Source organism: Daphnia carinata, chromosome 5, assembly GCF_022539665.2.
Source record: "Daphnia carinata strain CSIRO-1 chromosome 5, CSIRO_AGI_Dcar_HiC_V3, whole genome shotgun sequence".
Taxonomy (NCBI): domain Eukaryota; kingdom Metazoa; phylum Arthropoda; class Branchiopoda; order Diplostraca; family Daphniidae; genus Daphnia; species Daphnia carinata.
The window spans coordinates 3593450-3613291 of NC_081335.1; the positions used below are offsets into that span (position 1 = coordinate 3593450).

A 19842-nucleotide genomic window follows, 5' to 3' on the forward strand; every position below is an offset into this window, starting at 1 on the left:
ATAATTATTTGATATGTTTTTTTTTTCTGTTGTTTCTTTTTTGTTTTCTTTCCAGTCGGCACAGAGGTTATGGACCTTGCGTTCTTTCCGCTTCAGTCGCTTTTCCATCCGCGTTTCCCATTCTTTTTTTTTTTTTTCGTTTTCAACATGAACACGACAAATGTTCCCCTTTTTTTTTTTTTTTTTGCGCTCGAGCAAAACGTTGCGGAACGGCGTCCTCTTTGCGTTGCTCGCTTTTGAAAACAGTGCAATGAAATGATGAATCAGACAGAAAAAAATCCTCACCCCCCCCCCAAAAAAAAAAAAAAAAACTAAAAGTTCGGGAGTTGAAGTCTTTCCCGTGTAACTGGCCCTCATTCCCGTCGCTGCCCGGCCACAGACTCAATGCTGTGTGTATGGTTTTGCACGCTATTGGCTTATGATATCGAACGCCTATAAATTGCGTCTACGTGTATTCACGTTTTTTTTTTGTTTTTTTTTTTTACACCTGCCCAGCCGGGGGCTTATTGCCTTGTCGGGACAAGATGTTCTTTATATATATAGTTTTTTTTTTCTATTTAATTTTTAACGGTATCCGTCTCATGGATCACGACATTTCCAGGCCATTTGTTGTTGATGATGGCCCCCTTTTATTTTATTTTTTTTTTTTTTTCTATGGAGTTTTAGACAGAAGAAGAAGAAGGTGTCTCTATCTGTTTGTGTGTGCTCTTTACTCCCCGCTAGCTCTTGTGGAAATCGGCACTTTTCGGCCGATTCATGCGTGGGTGGATCAGATGAGAAAACAAAACACAACACAACACACCAAAAACGAGCTTACATCCACTCCATCAACGGGAATACTGGTGTGTGTGTGTGTATATATATGTTCCCGAAAGAAAGAGAGAGAGAGAGAGAGAGAGAGAGAGAGAAAGAGAAAAGAACGTGATAGTAGTAGTGACGGCTGTCGTGGCTGGAACTCGTAGCTCCGCCCACTGGCTCGTTTTTTCTTATCTACTCCCTCCTCGCATTTTGGGGTCTTTTTTTTTTTTTTTTTTTCCTTTCCAGAGCTGGCTGATGTTGCTGCTACGTTAGATATATACATACAACCAAAGGGCTGGCTCACACAAATTTTTTTGTGTTTTGTTTTGTGGAGTGTGTTTGTTTTTTGCGCTCATTCGTGTGGCCATCGTCGTAGCAGATGGTCGTGTCGTTGAGCTGTGCGCTGCTATTTACCCTCCCCGACTCGTGAGTTTGTTGTTGTTGTTGTTGTCGTGCGGCTCGTTTAGTTTTGAGTGTGTTGCCACTGGACTCTTTACCTCGTTGTGATGGGGCTGTTGAGGACGATGACGGTGTTACGGGTCCATCCGGCCAATGCGACGCATCACGACACTTCAGCCGGATCGTGGAACAAACGCATGAGACACCTCAGCAGTCCAGTTCTCTACTTGACGGCCCTTTTAGCGTAAGCCTTTTTGTTTGTTTGTTTTTCCCCCATTTTCTTTTTGGTTTACGGAGAGCTGAAATCGATGATCCGCTATCTTCTTCTTTTTTTTTTTTTGGGGGGGGGGTCTCGTGAATTTTTTTTTTTTTTTTTGGCTCTTTGATTTCTTTGTTGATCCATTTTTTTTTTTTTTTTTTTTTTTTTATGAGCTGAATGGACGTTTCGCGTTGGCTTCCCTTGGCCAATCGATACGTACAGGAAGTTCGGGGATTGAAATTCTAGAGTCGGTCGGCAAAGGGGCATCGAATCTCATCGGCGGTGTCCGTTAGTGTAGGTTTTTTCTTTCTTTTTAATAGTCCGTGAGATGAGAACTGGACTGTACAAGGAAAAACGATGCGAAAATAAAGAAAGGGGAATAGAGAAAGAAGAGAGAGAGAGAGAGAGAAAAAGAACAGTTGAAAAACTGCGGTTTTAGGCCTTCCCGTGATGACGTTAACGTTCGGCTACTAGTCAATAATTAGGGAAATGAAAGAATATACATTTTTTTTTTTTTTTTAGATCATACTAATAAAGAAAGAAAAGTGGGTTTCACATGTCAAAAACAAAACAGAGAGTCTATCGATAAGTCATGAGCTCACGATCGAAACTGTTTTGACTGCCGATCAAAGTTCAAATGAAATGGAAACAAAAAGAAAACGTTTTTTGTTTTGTTTTGTTTTGAAATAGTCCTTATTTCCGTTTCGTTGTAGATCGTGTTTCTCATCATTTTCGTGAAACGAGTCAACATAATATGAGGGACGAAAGGATTGACCTGATTGTTGTTTCCAGCTTTTGTATTTTTTTCGTTCGTTGCGCCATGCCATGTGTTTCCAGCATCCGCTTTCGTGTCGGAAACGCTCTCGCAAGAGCATTTTGTGTTGAGTTTGGAAACCGGACCGCGGTAGTTTTCATTTCTCTCTCTCTCTTTCGACGGTTAACTTTATTAACCGACACGTGTTTTTTCTTTCATTTTTTTTTTTTTTTTTTTTTTGATTTTTTACCTGTCAAACTTGAAAAAAAAAAAAAAATTTCAGCCGGTGAATATTCATGAAACGACACGATTTGATTTCATATCGATGGAAAAAGAGTAGAATTTAAAAAAAAAAAAAAAAAAAACCCACAATTTCAAGAAAAAAAAAGCGGAAAAGAAAAGTTGGATGCGTGTCCAATTTTTTTTTCGTTCGAAAAAGAAAATGGCAGCCACACGAAGCAACGGGTCGTTACTCTTCGTTGGCTATAGGAATAGAAGAAACGCGTACCATTTTTTTTTTTTTATTTTATTTTAAATGAAGAAAACAAATTAGAAATCTAATTCCTAATTGTGGTTGAGCAGATTGTGGTTAGCGAAACATGAACGTAGCCGACAGAGTTAACCTACAGAGGGGGAGGGAGAGAGATGATAAAAGATATGGATAAGAGTCGCAGGACCCGTTGCACTCGCAAACGTTTGCGGTAGTCGTAATAATCGAGTATCTTTTCATTTTAACTACATAGTTATCAGGGAAAAAAAAAAAGAGGGATGGCTATTTAATGTTGCTATGGTAACCGGTTGAGCTTCATCAGTGGCTATTTATTTTTTTTTCTTCTTTCTCGCCTACCCCTTTCTTTCTTGTTTGTTGTGAGCGGCTTTTAAAAAGCTAGTTGGAGAGGGAGAGAGAGAGAGAGAGAGGATAGCCAATTAGGTACTTGGCCTGTCGGCTCAAGTGCTTGACGCTTGTTAACATCAAACGAGAGAGTGGGGAGGGGAGACCAACATCGGGGAGGGGGGGGGGGTGATGAGGTGACGTTGTTCATCCGGACATCTTTCTCTCACTTTGTTTTTTCTTTTCCCTATTTGTCCATATGTGTCAACCCCCTCGGACCAGTTGATGATGTCTTTGTCGGTCTGGTTTAAAGCTAATCATCTTTTTACGTCTTCTTTGTGCAAGGAGGATCAACGTTAGTCGAGTTTTATTTATTTATTTATTTTTTTTTTTTTTTTTTTTAGGGAAAAAAAAAATATTGGGGGGAGGGGGTTGTGTATTTTGGTTGGGCGGAGTAGGAAACGATACACTACCGGATGATTCCGGAAATGAGAAATGACGTCAAGATGACATTTTTTTGTTTGTTTGTTAATATTTTAATCTTTTTTTTTTGGGGGGGGGGGAGGGCAAGATGGACAGAAAAAAAAAAGAGCCAAAACAAATATGTGGAGCGGTTTTTCGTTACCGGATGTCGGCTGTGTGTTCCGCTTTTTACTTTTCCTGACCGCCTACGACCGTACGATGTCATTAAAAATCCATCATTTTCGGTTTTTTTTTTCTTTAACGATTTTTTCGCTCTTGGAGAAACGACATTGCCATTTTTTTTTTTTTTTTTTTTTTTTTGAAACTTACAGTTTTTTTTTTATTCCGCTAAATGACGTTAAAAAAAAAAAGAGCTAGGATATAAAAGTTGGTGAACAGCCTTGCTGCTATGATTACATATTCAAAGCGCGGAAGGTTCACCGGCCTTTAAAAAAAAATAAATTCCTTTATTTTATTATTATTATTTTTTTTTTTTCATTTTTAATATTTTGTAATACGCACAGGACGCAGATGGCGTTGCGGTTGAGTTGTTCACCGGTTTCGGGAGAAGTAACAAAAAAAACAAACGGGAACGCACAAAAAGTGGTGGTGGTGCAGAGAACGAGGAGGGGGGGGGGGGAATGAGCCGATAAGATGCCCGCGTTGGATAAGGAAAGGACGAACGAAAGAGGCACATACACACACACGCACAAAGAAAGCTCCCTCACTACTTAAATGCGCTTAGCGGTCGTGTAAATAATAAGCCAAGGCTGTATGCACACACGACTTTTTTTTTTTTTTTTTTTTTTTTTTTTTGTTGATGACTAGGAAATGAACTTAACCATTTAAGGAGGGGGGGTGGGAGATGAGTTGTTTTCTTTTCTTTTTTTTCTTTTTTTTCACGTTCAACGCCGTAAAATTGGATGTTTTGTTGCGCTCTTGCATCGTTTTATTTTAACAGGCAACCTAGCAATTGTGTCTTTCTCATTACATTTCGCTTTTTTTTTCTTTTTTTTTTTCAAAGCTTTTGCTTTGCCAAAATGAATTGAAACAGAAAACTGAAGGTTGAAGCTTTTAACAACAGATGGCGTTGTCCTTTGTTTTGTTTTTTTATTGCGCTCCTCTTTTCCCCCCCACCATTGCAAATGTCTCGCGTTTTATTTGTGTGTTCTCAGGCTGAATGACAGCGAATGGTCATCAAATCGGCCAAATGTTGTTTGTAGCAGTTCACAAACAAAAAAAAGAAGATGAAGCTTTACACTCACGATGGATGACGTGGCTGCAGTTGTTGTTGCCAGCGTCGTCTTTCTCTCCGCTCTCTCGTTTCCCCCCACCAGTTGTCACGACGTGTGATGGATTCCCACAGACTTTTCTTCAGAATTCATACCCAGTTTTTTTTTTTTTTTTTTTTGTTGTTGTTGTCTTTTTCTTTATTTCGCAATCAGATTCGTATCTCTTTTGTTTTTGCGTACGCCCTTTTTTTTTTTTTAAAGAAAAGAAACGTTTCATTTTGCGTCGAGTGCGGGGTACGTACTTGCCGTTTAGCGTGGCCTTCACTTCAAAAAAAAAAAAAAAAAAAAAAAAAGATGAAAGTCGATCTTGGCTCCGGGTAACTCGGGTGTGTGTGTTTTCTTTATTCGTGTGAGCAAAACGAGAAAGGGGAAAAGAAAAAGGAACGGGAGGATGTTGAATTCTGATTTCCATACCGTCAAGGGCATCGTCTGTGTGTGTGAAGCGAAGGCAAACATCTCTGTGACTCTTCCAAATGTCTGAAATGTGTCATGTTTCTTTTCACTGTCGCATTCGATCTGCGTGACGCTCTATTAGTCTTGTGAAACGGGCGTCACAAATGACAGATATCGATCATGTTTCCAATAGTCCTCCTCCTCTTGCCCTTTTGCCCAAGTGCCACACATTTTGCCAGACGCAGTCACTTTATCTGTCCAGTTTGATTGTTGTTCTGCTTGTTTAAACAGCCACGAGTTTAAACAAAAACAATGAGATGATGTCCCCAATTCTTTTGCCCTTCTCTTTTCTAAAAAAATATTCTTTCGTGCCATGATTGTGGACTGGTTGCTATGCAAATATCAGCCAGAAAGATCAATATCGAGTAAGAGATAGACTTGTTTTTTTGTCTTTTGTTTTGTTTTGTTTTCTTTTCTTTTCTTTTCTTTGTTATATAACGCAGTAACTAAAGATAGGTTGTAGGGGTTGTAAGGGTGGTGCCAACATGTTTAAAAGACCAAAAAAGTGAAAGTAGAACAGAGTCAAACAGAATCCAATGAAAAGAGATTTGTTGCAAGAGTTGTAACCTTTGAGGAGTGGCTTTTTTTTTTTTCCTCGTGGAACAGAAAACACAACAACAAAAGAGGCAAAATCCTTTTTTTTTTTTTTTTTTTTTTTTTTGGGTTAGAACCAGAAAAATAAAAGAGAAATAAATAAAAAGGTGAGGGAAGGGAAGAATAGTGGTGGGAGGGGGCGAAGAAAAGTGAAAGGTGACGTCAATTCGTGATTGAACTAAAAATGGCCGAAGTTCGTAGAACTTTCGCTTCTCTTATTTCTTTTTGCCAGTCCCGATCTTTTCGTGAATTGTCGTCGCGGTCGGATTATTTCGTCCGAAAAGATTATTATTTTTTTTTTTTTTTTAAATAATATTTCTTATCAGAGATTCTTTTGTTATGTCTGCATTTAACGAATTCCTTTTCTCGAATAAAAAGAAGCGAAACCATCCCGCAATCAGGGGAATGTCTCTCATGCAGATAATCTCTCTAGAATTAATTCATTTCGCCGACCGACAAAAGGAGAGAAATGGACAAATAAAAAGGCGGTGAAAATTCTCTTTTTGCTTTCGCCGTTTGTATTTTTTTTTTTTTCGCGTTCGCACACATTTTCGATATTCGACGCAGTTTCGCTCGCCACCGAAAAAAAAAAAAAAAAATGAGATTTTTCAATATTTCATGTTGCGAACCAGTTGCGAAGGGAAAGTGAAATGACGTCGACGGCTTGAAACTGAAATTTCGTGTTCATCAGTCGCTCAACACGAACAGCGTTTTTCGTTTGAAACGAGATTCCCCCCCCCCCCCCAAAATGTGGCCCCCAAAACGTCGTCATTTTGAACACGACCGGAGCATGAGGCATGAGAAAGTTCTTTTTTTTTTTTTTCTCTTTTAAACGACATCATTAGAGTCTTGGTAACGATAAAATATGTTATTTTTTGTCTTTCTTTCTTTCTTTCTTTCCCAGCTGGTGGTGGTTAATGTGACGGATGATCCAATTTTTTCTTTTTGTTCTTACGAAAGCGAATCGAATGTTTTCATTTTTGCTATTTGATTTTGTGTGTGTGAGTGTGAGTGTGAGAGAGCGAAATAGAAGGCCGAGAAACCGAAAGCCGATTGATTGGCCACAGAAAGAAAGAAAGAAAAAAAAAAATTTCATTTCGATACGCCTTTCTCCTGCAGATTTTCTCCTGGAAGAAGATCTCGAAAAAAAAAAAATTGCAACGTTGTGCGTGTGTGTAATGGTCAATCTGTTTATTGGTTATCGGCGTTGTCCATCCGCAATGATGAGACACTTTCTTTTTTTTTTTTTTTTTTTTTTTTTTATTATTTTCTCTCGTTGTTTTATTTGGCGAGGGAATCAGCGTGGACGTGTGCAATGGCAATTGCAATGAAAAGTGACTTACAGTTTCAGCAAGAATAACACGAAATGAAAGAGGCTGAGAATCGGGACACACGGGTGGCAGCTGGTGTGCCCCAACTTTCCATTCTCTCGCACAAACTGCTTGTAGGGGAATATTCAAAAGAGAGAGAGAGAGAGAGAGAGAGAGGTAAAAAAAAAAAAAAAAAAAAAGGCATCCGACGGGATTATGTTTTATTTTTTATTTTTAAAGAACCGGTGCTGATGCGTTTGCGTTAAAAAATGATTGCTCGTAAAAAAAAAAAAAAATGGCTACAGTAGGTCAGGTTCAATAGCATTGGAGAGACTGTGCTAGAAAAAAAAAAAGCGGGAGCAAAAAAAAAAAACAAAATTCGAACTCGTCCTACATATTTAGTCGGATAAAAAAAAAAAAAAAGATCTGATCTGCTGGAACGAAAAAAAAAAAAAAAAAAAAAAAAAATAGAAATCGAACCTTGATTATTTTCGTTTTGGTTTAATGACCAGGATTTTAATTTCTGGGGTTTACCCACATCGAAAAGGGCAATGAGTCATTACATTTTGTTTTTTTTTTTGTTTTTTTTTTAGAGCGGATTTGTGTGTACATATTGATTGACACAATTTTTCAATGTGGGTTTTTTTTTGTTCTCTTTCTTCTTTTAATCAATTGATAAATAAAGAAAGAGAGGAAAAAAAAAAAATGCACCTGAAAATTTGTGGAGATTTTGAAAAAGCAAGAGCCGCTGCGGTCTAGACTTGATGAGCTGAAAAAGAAAAGAAAAAGAAAAAAAAAAAAAAACAGATAGTGGGTGGGTGGGTGGTAGAATGGCGATGTTTTCAGGAGGCGTGCGGGAGTCACGAAAAGGAGAGAGAGAGGCAACGTTCGTCAGTTATCGCTGTGCACGGCTACGCTCTAGACGTGTTTTCATTTGTTTTCTTACCCTAGTGTTTTTGTTTCTTTCTTTCTTTGCTGTTCAAAGTCGTTTGAATTTCTTTGGTTTTAGCGGAGAGCGAGAAAGGAGAAAAGAAAAACCATGTCGCTTGTCGTTTGGAACAGGAGCTTTTGCTTTTTCACGTCATCAACAGTGCACCGTCATCTCGTCAATTGTTTTGATTGAAAATCAGCACTCGATTTTTGCTGCAAAAATATTTTATTAGGGTATTTAAAAAAAAAAAAAATAAGTATCGCCGTGTGTGTTTTCTTTTCGTTTCGAATTTCACGAACATTTTGCGAGGCCACAAGAAGTTCGTTCCATTTTGTTTTCGGTCTTGTCGTCATGGCAGCGCCTAATCGAAGTCAGTGGTCTGTTTTTTTTGTTTTTTTTTTCTTTTTGTGCCGCGTGTCTGCTGAGTTGGCTAAATACACACACAGAGGAAATGTGTGCGTCATCGAGTCGGGACGCCAGGTGTGTCTTTGACCAGAACACACACACACACACACACACAAACATTTTTAAAGATTCGCCAGTTATTATTATTATTATTATTTTTTTTTTTTTGGGTGAAGATGTCGGTTACCCCCGCCGTCCATTTTGTTTTTCACAGCCTTTTTTTATTATTATTATTGTTGTTATTGCGTCAGTTTCGGTTTACGATTGAAAAATTTTTTTGTTTTTCTCTCTGTGTGTGTGCGGGGGGTTTGTTGTGTTCCGTACGAGTCCAGTGAACCTTATCATCGGCTTGGCTGAAATGATTAGCGTATTCTTTTTTTTTTCTCATGCAAACGTTGCGTTGCTGTTTTAGATGTGCGCACGGTTTGTTTGGAAGTTTCGTGTTCCCGGTGTGGATTGGAACCATCCGGATTGATCTAGAACTGGCGTGTGCGACTATGTTTACTTAAATTTGACGTTCCGGTCCGTCCTTGGCCGTCGTTTTTTTTTTTCTTCCTTTTTCCCGAACGAAAGGGACTAATAAAAAATCACCTTTATTTTTTTTTTTTTTTTTGTCGTGTTGCGTTGGGTGTTGTTTCGTTGCGGGTATCTCACAACGTCTTTGCGGGAAATCCGGTTTTGGGAGTATTCAAAAAAAAAAAAAAAAAAAAAGGAACGTCGACCTATTGTCTGTCGTATTGAGGCTAAGGGAGTGGTCGTTTTTTTTTTTTTTTTTTTTTATTTATTTATGTATTTTCGGGAAAAGAAGGAAGGGGGGGGATCGTAACCCAAAGACAAAAGTCTGGTTGTGTCTGTATTTGGTCAGTTCGTGATTTTCCTCTTATTTCGTATTCGGCTGTCGTTGTGTTGCGCTTCTTCCTTCTTCCATTTCGGTGTTACGTTGTGCCAGAAAACAACTCGAAACTCAACATCATCGATATCGTTCGATGATGTTGAATTTAGCTCCGTGCGTTACACACACACACACATAAAAAAAAAGACTAAATTCGTGAGCGTTCCGTTGGAATTGGTTCGCCATTGACGGGGGCCCACCCTCCGCGAATTGGTTTTAACCAGATGTCGTGTTTATTTCCGCAACCTCTTATCTTTTCGTCTATAAAAATCCCCCCAAAAAAAACAAATTCTGAGAAGGGCTCGATAAAAAAATGCCAAGGTTTTTATTTGTTTATTTATTTGTGGGTTCGCCCTACGACGTAACAGGAAGAGAAGTGTCACGAACGCTATTGTTGGCGTTGCCATGACGACGCTTAGATCACGCGATAAGCCAGTAATAAAAGACAAAAAAATTGATAAGATTTAAAAAAAAAAAAAAAAAAAAAAAAAAAGCAGATTCAATTTCCAGGAGTTTCCGGTTGATTTGGGTACGGCAAACATTTCAATTTAAAAAAAAAAAAAAAAAAAAAAAAAAAAACTATAACGGAGGATTTTTTAAAACAAAGGAAAGGTTGGGTAGAGAGAGAGGGGGGGGGGTGGCTGGATAGAACGGAAAGGGCCCTTTTTGTTTTACTGTTGGGAAGAAGCGACGCCGTTAGTTTGCCAGACCAGTTCCGATGCACTTGTCCGTTATGTTTCCTCTGCCGTACGTCATCAATGGCCGCCCTCTTACGACGTAATGTATTTTTTTTTTTAAAGAAAAATATGTTATGTATTTTTTTATAAATAATAGGCAACAAGTTTATTTGTTTATTTCGTTTCTTTCTTTCTTTTTTTTTTTTTTTTTATGTCACGATGGATTTGAACTTTTGGCCCTTGTTGAGGGTAGAGCTTCACGCTCCAAGCACGTCGTTACGTAGGGGGGGGGGGGGGGAGATGTCGTTTGCGTAGTGTATACCACAGTCTATTTTATTTTTTTTTTTTCGAGGAGGAGCCGAAAAAGAGAGAGTCACGAAAAGTCTAAATGAAACGAACTTGATCTTTTTTTTTTTTTTTTCGATCCTATTGTGAAGTTTAAGAAACGAAAAGAAAACGCGCAGAGAAAACAAACACAACATTTTCACTTCCGTTTTTTTTTTTTTTTAACTAAACATTTTTTTTTTTTTTTTTTTCTGTAGGTGTTTTGTGTGTGTGGTTAAGTGAGCGAGTCTGGGATCGTAAAAAAGACAACAACAAAAAAAAACAAAAAAACAAACGTTTAGCTAACGAAAATAAGAATTGCGAGTTTTGTGCGGATGTAGTGAGACATGTGGTCAGGTGTGATGGTGTCGCTAAGCAGCTCAGTACCTGTCGTCAAAATGGAGGGTCTGGTCAAATTGTGCGCCGAGAGTCTTCACTTTGTTCTCCTCGGTCTCTGCACCAGGTAAAAAAACCATCCTCCTCCTCCACTGTGAATCTCGTTTCGTTTTTTGTTTTTTTTTTTTGGTGGGGGGATGGGGAAACGTGTCTTTCGTTAGAAGGAGAAAAGAATTAAAAAAAAAAAAAGAAATCGAAAGAGAAAAGCAAAATCATCAACGAATGTAAAAAGAAAATTTCACGTGTACCTCTACGATGATGGATGACACTCAACTAAGGGGAGGTGGGGGGGGGGGGAGGAATAGAAAATGTTTTTTTTTTTTTTTTTTTTGATTTTTCTATTTATGCTGCCTCTCGTAAAAGAAAAAAAAAAAAAAAAATGATTTGTCATACGGATATCCATCACGATCTGTCACGTAGCGGCTACGCATCCGTGCTCCACATGAATGTTTGTTTCATCTTTTTTTTTTTTTATTTATTTTTGTATTGAAGTTTAATCTTGTTGAATGATTTCGTGTCAACTGGTCCACTTGAGAACTTTCTCTTGAACATCCTCATCCAATACGGGCCCTGATATTTTCTTTCCTTTTTAAAGCTTTTGCGCGTGTTAATTAAGTGCGGCCCCCCTTTTATTTTGAAATAGGTTTTTGAAAACAAAACAAACAAAAAAAAACTAAGAATTTGAATTGCAAATTGATTTCCTCGTGTTCTGACTCAAATCGGGCTGTTTAAAAAGTTTTTTTTTTTATAAACAAAATGAAATCAAAAATGGAGGTCACGACCCGGGTGAAAGTGCGCACCGATATATCGAGTCAAGAAAATTTGGGCAAACATTGCGGTTCAAATGTTTTTCGTTTCTTTTTTGTGCATTGACGTATCCGCGATCCTCCCAGAATCCAAAAAAAAAAAAAAAGCCAAAAACATCACAATGATTAAACCTACTTACCCAAACCCGGAAGTTGTTGTGAAAGAAATAGACGTGATTGATTGGGCGTTGACATTTCGCTCGACAACCAAAATGGAAAAGGAAGGAAATGAACGTAGAAAGTTTGGGTCCTACAATTCATTAAATTTTTGGTGCCTTAAAAAAAAAAACAACAACAGAAAACAAAATGTTTTCCTCGCTTGATTATGATCTCTTTGTTAATCGGTTTCGAGCCCATTCTGTCACGCAACCGGACGCAAAATAAAAAGAATTGCGTCTCTCCCTTGGTCCGGCATCAGCAGGGAAAGAGGAAAAACACATTCGATTTGTGTGTCATTTTTGGACGATCATTTTTAACGCTTAATCAGTTGATTTTCAAGTTAGCGTGAGAAAGTTGTTGTCACGTTTCATAACTCGCCGACTCTCTCCCGTTTTTTTTTTTTTTTTTTTTTTTTTTTTTTCCCGAGTCAAGTAAAACTTGAACGTCGAATAAGGACGTTCTACCCCCCCCCCCCCCACTCCTCCCGGCAATAAAAAAAAAAAAAAAAAAAAAGATAAATAAATTACAAAGGATGGGGGGGGGGGGGGGAGTGTCTATGCGTTTAAAACTGTGAACTGTCGTTAAACTCGTGTTTTTTTTAATTATTTTGTTTCTCTCTGTGTTTGTGTGTTGTAGGAAAGCGAGGAGGAAGGAGAAGGCGGATGTGGCCGGCGTGACTGGCGGGTCGAGCGCCGGCCTGGGCGGAGGCGGTCTGGGACTGGCCGGCACGGTCTCACTGCCCGTCGGCAACGGCCCTTCAACGTTAGGCGGAGGCTTGGTGGGTCACACCGGCGCTCACGGCCAGTACGGCGATGCCGAGCACAAGCTTTACCTCGAGTCGACCGTACTGGAACGTAAAGTGCCCGAAGCGGATCTCCGCCAGCTGATCGATCTCCCGCCTGGACTCGATCTCAACGAATGGCTCGCCTCACATAGTAAGTTCTTTTTTTTCCTTTTTTTTTTTTTTTTCAACTCGGTTTAATTGAGAGAGAGAGAGAGAGAGAGAGAGATGGGCAAATTAAAAAAACAATTTTATGATTTTTTTTCATTTAAATTATGGCGAATGAAGAACGGGTTATTTCGTGCGGAAAGAAAAAGATGTTCTTATTTTTTATTTTTTTTTTGTTTTTTTGTGTGGGTCATTTCAATAATTTTTTTGAAAATTTTTTGAAGACGATCGTTTACGTTTTGGAAAGAAAAAAAAACAAAACAAATCTGATTTAATTGCGACAAAGGCAACAAAGGGGGGCACGACCGGTCGAGTGAGAAATTGTCATAGTGCGTCGTTATTTCTTTGCTTCACCGTCTAACGGGAATTTGAAAAGAAAAGAAAAAATGAGCTTGTAAACTGCCGTCAGTCTTAAGGATTTCCAGGCTTTGCAGCAGTTGGAAAATGTAAAGATATAGAGCCCCCCTCGTAAATAACGGGCTTCGTGGATGTCGGGTATGTTTTTTGTTTTTTTTTGTTTTTTTTTTTGTTCTTTCTTTATGATTTCCCAACATGAAATGGAAGGAGAAGAGATGGGTTATCATTCCTCAATTATATTTTTGCCACTAGTTTTTAGTGTGTGTGTGTGTGTGTGTGCACACACACACACGGATTGATGTAATTTAACTGGGGGGAAAAAACTCGTTTTCAATTACGTATGCGATTCGGATTAAAAAAAAAAAACAACAAGAAAATCTGGAACAGATCACGTGTGTTTTGCAATGCAGCAAAAGGAAAAGAAAAAAAAAACGATTAACATGTTGCATTTGTTAGGGGATGAAGAAAAAGAAAACAAAGGAATCACGAAGGCGGATCTGACCTTCGTCCATCAAATTCAGCCATTTTGCATGTGGCCAAGGCTAATGAGTTGTTTGTTTTTTTTTGTTTTTTTTTGCAAATCGACTAGTACGGGCTCCGAGATGGCAGAATTTATAGGAAGTCCTTGACGATTGTTGTTTTGTTGTATCCATTTGTTCCCTTTTTATCTGTTGTCCTGTGACGCCCCGTGATCAATTGATTTCAAACGTTTCGTGTTTTTTTTTTTGTTTTTTTTTTGTTCGATTTCGCCCCGGATGTTTTTAGCAATAGGACGTGATTGCTATCTGTGTGATTAGTGGGGAGGTTACACCAAAAATGAATGGATTACAAAAAAAAAAAAAGCCCTGAATCCTTGGGCACTTGAGTATTTTTTATTTAATATGAAGGGGGGGGGAGAGAGAGAGAGAGAAGGGCGAGGCAATGTACGTCAAGGTTTGTTGAAACCTCTGACACATATCGTGACTTTGCTTGAGATAATCACGAACAAGAAATGTAAATGCAATGGTGGTTTTTTTTTTTTTTTTTTTAAGCTTCTGGATGTGGGTCATGATTTGGCTCTTTTTGCCCACTGCCATCTTTTTAAGATCCTTTCTTTTCTTTTTTTTTTTCTATTCGTACAGCGATAGCGTTCTTTGAGCACGTCAACCTCCTCTACGGCGCCGTCTCCGAGTACTGTACGCCTACCAGCTGTCCCGACATGTTGGGACCCGGTCAAAGGTAACAAACCCATTTCTCTTTTCTTTTCTTTTTCTTTTTTTTTTTTTTGGCCATTGCTTGTTCAATGTTTACGTAACCGTTAAGAAAACAAAAAAAAAAAAATGAATGAATGAATGAATGAAAGCCAAAGTGCGTTGTTTTTTTGTTTGTTTTTTTTTGCGGATGGCCATCGCAATTTGCGCATATGCCGCTTTTATTTATGCCTTGTTCGTCTTAACCCGGCCGCCGAGAATGGCAGAAATGAAGGCCATTGTGTTTTTCATGTAATGAACGATGATTCGAGTGTGTGTCCCCCTTTCTCGCTGTGGAATTGTGGATGTATAAGTGTCATCTTATTTGCGATTTGCAGACAGTATACGTGGATTGACGAACGAGGCAAGAAGATCCGGCTGTCGGCACCACAGTACATCGACTACGTCATGACTTACGCCCAGCGGACCGTCAACGACGAAGGCATCTTCCCTACCAAATTCGGTAATTGGCTTTTTGTTTTGTCTAGTTTTTTTTTTTTTATGTCAACGCTATGCTCATCTATTATTTCATTTTCAATTGGGATTTTTTGGGACCAGCCCACGAATTTCCGGCGACGTACGAAACGGTTTTGAGGAAGATACAGCGTTTGCTGTTTCATGTGGTGGCCCACCTCTACCACCGGCACTTTCGCGAGCTACTCCTCCTCGGTCTGCACAGTCACCTTCATGGTCTCTTTGCCCATCTGATATTATTCAACAGCCGGTTCCGCCTTATCGACGACAAGGAGACGGAAATCCTTAATGACTTGGTCATCGCCTTACGACTTCAACCCACCGACGATGGTAAATCACTTTTTGGCTGCTTTCCTCTTGTTGTTGTTGTTGTTGTTGTTGTTGGAATGGGCCGTTTTAGACAGGTCGAATAAAGAGTTTGACGTGATCGATTATTTTTAATATCAAATAGATGTAAAAGGCGTCACGCCTACACCGCCGGTGGCAAGCCGATCCAGTCAGCCAAGTCCACAACCGGACTCGGCCAGTGCGTCCGGGTCCGACCCGACGACAGCCACGGGTAATAAATCATTCGTTTTTTCTTTCTTTTTTTTTTTTTTTTTTCGTTTATCGTTTGTGGTTTAGGTTGTGACGTTTTTACGATCCCTATACTGTTATTTATTCATTTTTGCACGCAGATGGTCATCTGGACGAGTGCGGACATCACATCGTTCGTAGCGGATCGGGTCACGATCCGCCACTTCACCTAGGCACGTCGGATGTAGTGCCCACTGTAGAATCCCGTTAAAAAAAAAAAAAAAAAAAAATTTCAAAGACAAATTTTTTTTTTTTTTTGTTTTGGTTTTTCGAGGTGCAGTAAAGAGAAGAACGAAAGAAGCAGCGAAAAAAAAAAAAAAAAAAAGAGAAAAGCATAAGAGAAAGAAAAAGAAAAAAAACAAAACAAAACAATTTTGTGCGTGTGATCCTGAAATATGTTGAAGAGGATCTTTAGTCATTCGTTGCATCCCTACGAAGAAAACAAAAAAAGAAAAAAAAATATTCTCTTCTACCTTCTTCTATCCCTCTCTCGTCTTATTTACTTCAATCCTTGACTTGGAGTGTGCGATTTATATATCCGCCGCCATCTTTTTTTTTTTTTTTTTACTTCCGTTTTTTTTTCCCAGCGGAAGAAAAGAAAAAAATCAAAAAAAAAAAAAAAAAAAAAAGGAGAAAAAAAAAGAGAACCGCACGTTTTAGATTTCGGTTTTTTTTTTTTTTTTGTATTATTATTATTTTCAAACTTAATTTTTTTTTCTCTCCTTTTTAAAATACTTGAGAAATGCACACACGCATATGAGAGATATAAAAAAAAAAACGCAATTGAAAATCCTGAATCGATTACGTAATCGATAAGCGAGTGCAAAAAAAAAAAATCCTTAGCAAAAATGTGAAGAAAAAAAAAGAATTAATTTTCATTTATCAAAGATGGGAAGGGGAGGGGGGAATTAAAAAGGAAGTGTGTTTACGTTCTCTCTCAGGGTTTTTTCTGTATTATTATTTTTTTTTTATTATTATTCAGCAAATGATCATTCCGAATTTTGGAAGGATCTTTGAAAGTAGATTGAATTTAACAAATAACCATCAACAATTTAAAAAAAAAAAAAAAAAAAAAAAAGAAAGAAACAAAAATTTATTTCTTTTTTTTTTTTTTTCAAAATTTCTTTTGTTTCGTTTTTTTCCCATCGCCATGTGATATAAAGAGAAAAAAAAAATTTTCTTTTCAGTTTCAAACAGAAAAAAAAAAAGAAGAAAACGAAATTGATTAAAGGTGTACATCAATGCATCCCGCGTGACACGCAAACCTCTTACGTTGTTTGTCAATCATTTTTTGTTTGACCTTTTCATTGGCAACAAATGATGAAAAAAAATTCCTCTCCCCCGAAAACAAAACACAAAAAAAAAAGAAAAGGTTGTCAATTTATTATTATTATTTTTTTTTTTTTCCCCTTCTTTTCTCTTCGGTATATATTGTCGATAGTGGCGTTTTTCATTTACCGTCCATCAAGTCGAGACCTTTGGTTGTAGTCCCTTCTTATGATGAAATCAATCCTCCTCTTCCTCGCATCGATTTTTTCTTCATTTCTTCGTGTGTATACCTGTGCGTTTAAGGATAATTAATTAAGCCTCGTGTCTCTTCACCCTTATGTACAATGTAGTTGAAAAGAAAAGGAAAAAAAAAAAAAAAAAAAAGCTGAAAAATTCTAAGGTGATCATTGATTATTCCCACCATTTTTTTTTTTAACGACTCCCTCCTCATCCGCATTCTTTGTGTATGTTTTTCGCCCCCCCCCCACCTTTTTCATTTTTTTTTTTTGTTCCTCCCCTTGTTTTGAAATACTTCATTTTTTTTTAAACTATGATTTCTTTTTTTTTTAAATTTGAATGTGATCCGAAAATTTGACTTAAAAAAGAATTTTTTTTTTCCCGCGATAGTTTGTACAAAGTAAAAAAAAAAAAAAAAAGAAAAAAAAAAATCAGCAAAACTTTGTATTGTATTATGAGCGAGCGTTCGTGACTGTGCTCGTTTACCATTTCTCCTTGATTAAAATCGCTACACACTGCACATTCTTGGTCTTGCTAACTAATTACTGACGTCAGGCCAACGAGAACATCGTCCCGAATAGTTTGGCACATGTCCTCCCATCGTGTCAGTCGTGACGATGGAACGCTGATAGGCAACGAAGAGTTTTCAAAAAAAAAAAACACACACACAAAAAAAATTAAAAATAGGTGTACCCCTCTTACTCTTCTTTACCCTCGTGATATTTAGACGTCCTACGCCAAAGTATGCGACATCGTGCTGCGTCCGCTCTCTGGAACTTGGGGGAGTCAAACGCATTCCGAGGTTCCAGTTGGCTTGGCCCAATGGTTGAAAAAGATTCGACCTGCTTGCCCGGCCATACGGAATTATTGGCTTGACTTGCAACTCGCTCCTCCTCCTCCGCTTTCCAGCCATGAACCTTATTTATATCGATCGGGTGAATGCAGTTAGTAGCGACGGACTAGCTGGAAAAGAAGAAGGAAAAACAAAAAAAAAAAAAAAATGTGCGGGACGGGCGAATCTAGACGTCTCGCATGATGGGTTTATGATGGTGCTGGTGGATGTCGATGAGTCGGCAAGAACGCAATAAGCGTCCGATGGGCTCGGTCATGAGACCGACGATGCCAGCCAAGGGTATCAACGATGTTTTCAATGCCGATCCGACATTGTGCAAAAATGTGGCGAGCGGAACGACGACGCCATTATGCAGCGCGGCCAGCAAGGGTTTGAGCAGTCCGTCTGAGATGCCCATCACTAATCCAATCAACAGAGGCCGTAACAAACCAGCCGTCACGAACCTGTGTAATACAACAAAGCCGATTACGAGCGGTGAGCATCGACGTCATGGGCAGGGCCAATCGAATTATCGGCAAGAATGTCTTTAGATGTGTGTAATAGTAGTGATGTCACCATTCGTAGTGCGCGTTTCTCACCTCAAGGATTGCAACAAGACGGCCAAGACAATGACGAAAGGCAGGCCGATGACCGTGGTCACTTCCGAGCAGAATCGGCTGGACAATTCAAAAGCTGCCTCACTTAATCCGTCTGCTTTAGCTCGACGTCGCCTCTCTGAAACCTGATTAAACCTGCATTTTTCGTGTTGGTTTTAAATTAAGTTTTAATGAATCGGTTTAGGGTTACCTACTCCGTATTTGTTTTGTCGTAAGCAAAGATTTCGATAGTCTCGTCTGGTTTTGGCAATGGCTGCTGGATCGTGGCCGTTTTGATTTCATCGGATTGATTGTTAAACACTCTGCTAGGCGAACTCTTGACATTTGCATCTAAAGAAAAATCTTACACGTCGTTGCGTTTGCGTTAAGGATGTTAAAAAAAAAAAAAAAAGAAGAAGAAGAAGAAAAAAGAAAATACCTTCAAAAGCCAAGTTATCGAATGCGTCACTCGACTCTGAATAAGTCATGGAATTGTTACGACGCCGAGTGGCCAATACGGGTGATTTGAGCTTCACTTTGGACTGAATCGGCCGTAACTCTACATCTTTGATGTCTGCTGCAATCACGCCAAAGTCAAGGACTTGCGCCTCAGTAGTTTGATGAACTTGATTCGGTTCTTCATTCTTCAGCTTTAGGGTAACGACCGGACTGGATCTACCGCGTTAAGTCAATAAAAAAGAAAGTGGGGGGAGGATGAAAAGAAAAGAAAGGGAATAGATAAATACTATTGGCAATGAACAGACTTCCTGCGGCGTGTTTATTAGATCGTTACTTACTCTCTCGTTGATTTCTGGCTGACTACAGCATCGCTCTCCAATTGGCGATCGATGAAGGTAAGTGGACCTTTGGCAGCATGCGTCGATCGAAAAGAATCAGAGCTTGATGGTATCGTTTCATTGAATGCCCGTGCCAATTTAGGCCTTTCATCCATTTGGGCTAATGGAAACTGGTCGTGATGAAAGATCATTGAAAGGAAAAAAAAAAAAAAAATGGCGATGTTTACATTACCTAGTGATGGTTGCGTCGATTCAACTGTGGTCGGTGGTGGAACTGCTTGAGATAAACTATCCCAATCAGATTCCGATTCGTCCGAGTATTGAATATCGCGTACCATTGCAAATATGGTGCAGTCAACGAGACGCAATGTCAGTTACACACTGGTTCTGTCTGGAAAACTTGTGTGTTTGTTGACATGCCTTGGCCAGGTGTCCATGGTAACATACTGATATGACAGATGTTTCAAACAGACTTGCAGGGCGGTGTACAACTATACAAACCTACCACCCTCAACCCTCATTTTGGAGGTAAATGCCTGCGCGTTAAATCGCAACACGTGTGGAGAAAAACCTGCATTGAGAGGCTGTTTTTTTTACGGTAGTATCGGTATGGTCACACTCCGAATCTTTTACCTCCCATCGATTCTCTTTTCATTTTTCTGCTGTTTGACCAGTTTAAAATGCGTAAACGTTTGGTGGAATCTACCACCGCGAAATCTATCGGTCTCGTTTGGTAGCTTGCAAAATGCTTTTGTCGGGCTTATTTTGTCGGGCTTGTTTTGT

The 19842-nt window shown here is 38.9% G+C and overlaps 3 protein-coding genes across 5 annotated transcripts in view; 1 reads left to right on the forward strand and 2 right to left on the reverse strand.

The window, feature by feature from the left end:
• The first annotated feature begins 1210 nt into the window (after window positions 1-1210).
• On the forward strand, window positions 1211-17354 carry LOC130696635 (MOB kinase activator-like 2). The gene is made up of 7 exons (XM_057519737.2): window positions 1211-1441; window positions 12380-12678; window positions 14171-14267; window positions 14617-14741; window positions 14837-15082; window positions 15204-15311; window positions 15430-17354. The coding sequence occupies exons 1-7, from the start codon at window positions 1305-1307 to the stop codon at window positions 15537-15539; spliced, it is 1122 nt and encodes a 373-aa protein (XP_057375720.1). The 5' UTR covers window positions 1211-1304; the 3' UTR covers window positions 15540-17354.
• LOC130696609 (alpha-L-fucosidase-like) overlaps window positions 2672-19842 on the reverse strand; it is a 36048-nt gene continuing 18877 nt past the window's right edge. Inside the window, exon 10 of the mRNA XM_059495240.1 lies at window positions 2672-2684. The gene's annotated coding sequence lies outside the window, so the exon portion shown is untranslated. The remainder of the gene's footprint in view (window positions 2685-19842) is intronic.
• On the reverse strand, window positions 17348-19543 carry LOC130696639 (uncharacterized). Of its 3 annotated transcripts, none has more exons than XM_057519742.2 (6): window positions 19292-19543; window positions 19060-19219; window positions 18702-18937; window positions 18478-18625; window positions 18266-18418; window positions 17348-18130 (listed from the first exon to the last, which is right to left on the reverse strand). In XM_057519742.2, exons 1-6 carry the CDS (start codon window positions 19395-19397, stop codon window positions 17854-17856), a joined length of 1080 nt encoding a protein of 359 aa, XP_057375725.1. In that variant the 5' UTR covers window positions 19398-19543; the 3' UTR covers window positions 17348-17853. The 3 variants fall into 3 exon arrangements, with proteins under 3 accessions (XP_057375725.1, XP_057375726.1, XP_057375727.1); XM_057519743.2 differs by having other exon boundaries at window positions 18478-18613; window positions 19292-19542; XM_057519744.2 differs by having other exon boundaries at window positions 19060-19229; window positions 19292-19442.

Coding starts and splice junctions, on each gene's coding strand:
- LOC130696635 (XM_057519737.2), top strand. CDS start 1,305: ATGGGGCTGTTGAGGACGATGACGGTGTTACGGGTCCATCCGGCCAAT. Junction 1,442..12,379: donor TACTTGACGGCCCTTTTAGC/GTAAGCCTTTTT, acceptor TGTGTGTTGTAG/GAAAGCGAGGAGGAAGGAGA. Junction 12,679..14,170: donor CGAATGGCTCGCCTCACATA/GTAAGTTCTTTT, acceptor CTATTCGTACAG/CGATAGCGTTCTTTGAGCAC.
- LOC130696639 (XM_057519742.2), bottom strand. CDS start 19,397: ATGGTACGCGATATTCAATACTCGGACGAATCGGAATCTGATTGGGAT. Junction 18,626..18,701: donor CGATAACTTGGCTTTTGAAG/GTATTTTCTTTT, acceptor ACGACGTGTAAG/ATTTTTCTTTAGATGCAAAT. Junction 18,131..18,265: donor GTCTTGTTGCAATCCTTGAG/GTGAGAAACGCG, acceptor TGTATTACACAG/GTTCGTGACGGCTGGTTTGT.